The sequence below is a fragment of the Propithecus coquereli genome, unplaced genomic scaffold, assembly GCF_000956105.1.
Source record: "Propithecus coquereli isolate 6110/MARCELLA unplaced genomic scaffold, Pcoq_1.0 Scaffold6, whole genome shotgun sequence".
NCBI classification, from domain to species: Eukaryota; Metazoa; Chordata; class Mammalia; order Primates; family Indriidae; genus Propithecus; species Propithecus coquereli.
The window spans coordinates 8159755-8162023 of NW_012151951.1; the positions used below are offsets into that span (position 1 = coordinate 8159755).

Sequence of the window (2269 nt, forward strand, 5' to 3'; positions counted from 1 at the left end):
CTTAAAGCTCTTCTCTGAAAGGATTTTTCCTGTGGCACTCACAGATGGATGTGCTATCTTCTGGCTGAGGAACAAGTTCCATTCCATCACGTATTTCAGGTTTGCTGGCCTGGTGCTCGGCATATTTCTGAAATGTGTGTTTGAAGGCAAGTGAAAGATTAGTCCACACTTCATTCCATTGACTCCTCAACCTCACCCCCACCCCCAATCATGCCAACCTTGGCTTAGACAGCCAGTCCACAGGCTGACTCACTAAATACTTCTGGAAGCAAGACACAAGGCACTCAGGCCAAGCACATGGTCTGAGGATGCCTGACCCAGCAGGGTGGACACTCTGGACTGACCTGTAGGACCCTGTAATAATAGCAGTAAAGCCTGTGTGGCTGGAGTAGGTCCCTAGCAGTCAACTGCCCTTCTTTGGCAATGTTCTTAGCTTCTTCATCATTTTCCTGAAAGATTTAAAAGAAAACAAAACAATGAATGAAAATTACTCCTGCAATCCATTAAGAAAGGAGGATTGAGTGTGAGGCAGGACAGATGCGGGTCGGAATGTGAACAGCATGGAGAGATGGTATCTATAATGGAAATATAACTTAAGAATGAGGCTATGCAAAGAGACAGAGTACTTTCCTAGACATCTCTGTGAAAGAGAACTGATCATATGTGTTTGGCCCCTGTTGTACCACACCGGTAAACCATCCCCTCTCCCCACAGGGCCACGACCTACATGCAGCCTCTGTTATGACTATCTTGGCACTTTTCCAGCTACACAGAAAGTAAGCTTGGGGTTCATCATCTGTCCTGCCGGCTTAGCCCTCTCTGCTTGACAGTAGAATCAATCCATTTTCATGTTATAACATCTTTTAAAAGCTCCATGTAAATATGCAGTCAAAAATTTGTGTTACAAAATGGTAGCTAGGAGAGACTATATTGTTTTTGTAATAAAAAAATTCAGTCATAAGTACCCACAGGCTGTTCATTCAGTACCAGGAATAGTCAGTCTTTCTAATTATACTTTTGGAAAACGGTTAATATTCTACCATCCTGCCCACAGGAAAAGCCATTTGCAAGCAACTGTGGCTTTTATAAAGTGTCACAAAAATGATTCTGCCTCAGGCACCCAGTTATTTCTATAACCATATATTACTTCTTAGAAACTTAGAATAAACTCTTATAACAGAGGAGTACATTTTTAATGTTTTATAATAAACACATCAGCTTTTGAATACTTTTCCTTTCAAAAAAGGAATTCCTATTTTATGGGAAACTTGTGACTTTCGGAACGTTGTGTCACATGCATTCATTAACAACTTGCCCCCCATAATATGCTGAAAAAAAAAAAAAAAAAAAAAGAACTTGTGCCCTTCTTCTAACTGGAGAAAAGAAAAGAGCACTGTAATTGCCTTAAATGTTTTCTTATGCATAAAGCACTTTGTGCCTTTTCAATCAGTACTTTGTATTTCGTGTGTTCTTGTTTGTGTGTGTAAGCATGAATAGTGATTCATCTAGAAAATTTATATACTTACATAACACTGGGCTTCAAATCTTCCAAAAATCCTCAAAAATACTGATAGAGGGTATGCAAAATGATTCTGATGCTGATTCTTTAAATATTTCATGGGAACAAAAATTTCAGAAAATAACATTTTTTTTTTATTCCATTATGTCAAATTGTGTTGTGATAGAACTTGTGTAATTAACACTGGTGAATTTGTTATTGCCTAAAGAAATGAAAATGGCAGGCAACATACCTTGGCCCATTTCACTTTCTCTAGTAAATCACTAAGATTTCTTTTAATTGGAACATAATGTTTCCAAGGTTTTAGCGCCACGTAGAAATGTTCGTAATATGGCGAGTCCTGTTTTAGGACCAGACTGTCGCCTAGCATGAGATACGGATATCTGTAAGCAGCCACGGTCCCATCCACATTCACTTGATACTTGTACTGAAAGATTAAAAACAAACAAACAAACAAAACTTTTAACAGTTATTTGCCTCACTTCGGCTTCCCTTCAACACTGTCATACTAAATCCAAAGGAACTATTTTCCATTTTTCAACTTTTGTGTTTAAAAGTTTTATCATTTTTTCTTTGTAGTAAAATCAGAAGCAGCCTTTAGTAGATCAATTTTAAGAAATATAACACATTTACAGGTACAATGATAAATAATTTTAGGAAATAGGGAATAAAGATCTATTTCAATTATGTCTATATAATGGGGAATATACAGACTTCTGTAACCAGATAGGAAAACTATTTTCAAAAGTT

The 2269-nt window shown here is 37.3% G+C and overlaps 1 protein-coding gene across 1 annotated transcript in view; it reads right to left on the reverse strand.

The window, feature by feature from the left end:
• Window position 1: 1 nt before the first annotated feature.
• The window catches only part of KDELC2 (KDEL (Lys-Asp-Glu-Leu) containing 2), a 54560-nt gene continuing 52292 nt past the window's right edge, over window positions 2-2269 (reverse strand). Inside the window, exons 7-9 of the mRNA XM_012659232.1 lie at window positions 1752-1946; window positions 345-449; window positions 2-127 (exon numbers count right to left, since the gene is read on the reverse strand). Of these exons, the coding sequence (XP_012514686.1) occupies window positions 2-127; window positions 345-449; window positions 1752-1946 (426 nt within the window). The remainder of the gene's footprint in view (window positions 128-344; window positions 450-1751; window positions 1947-2269) is intronic.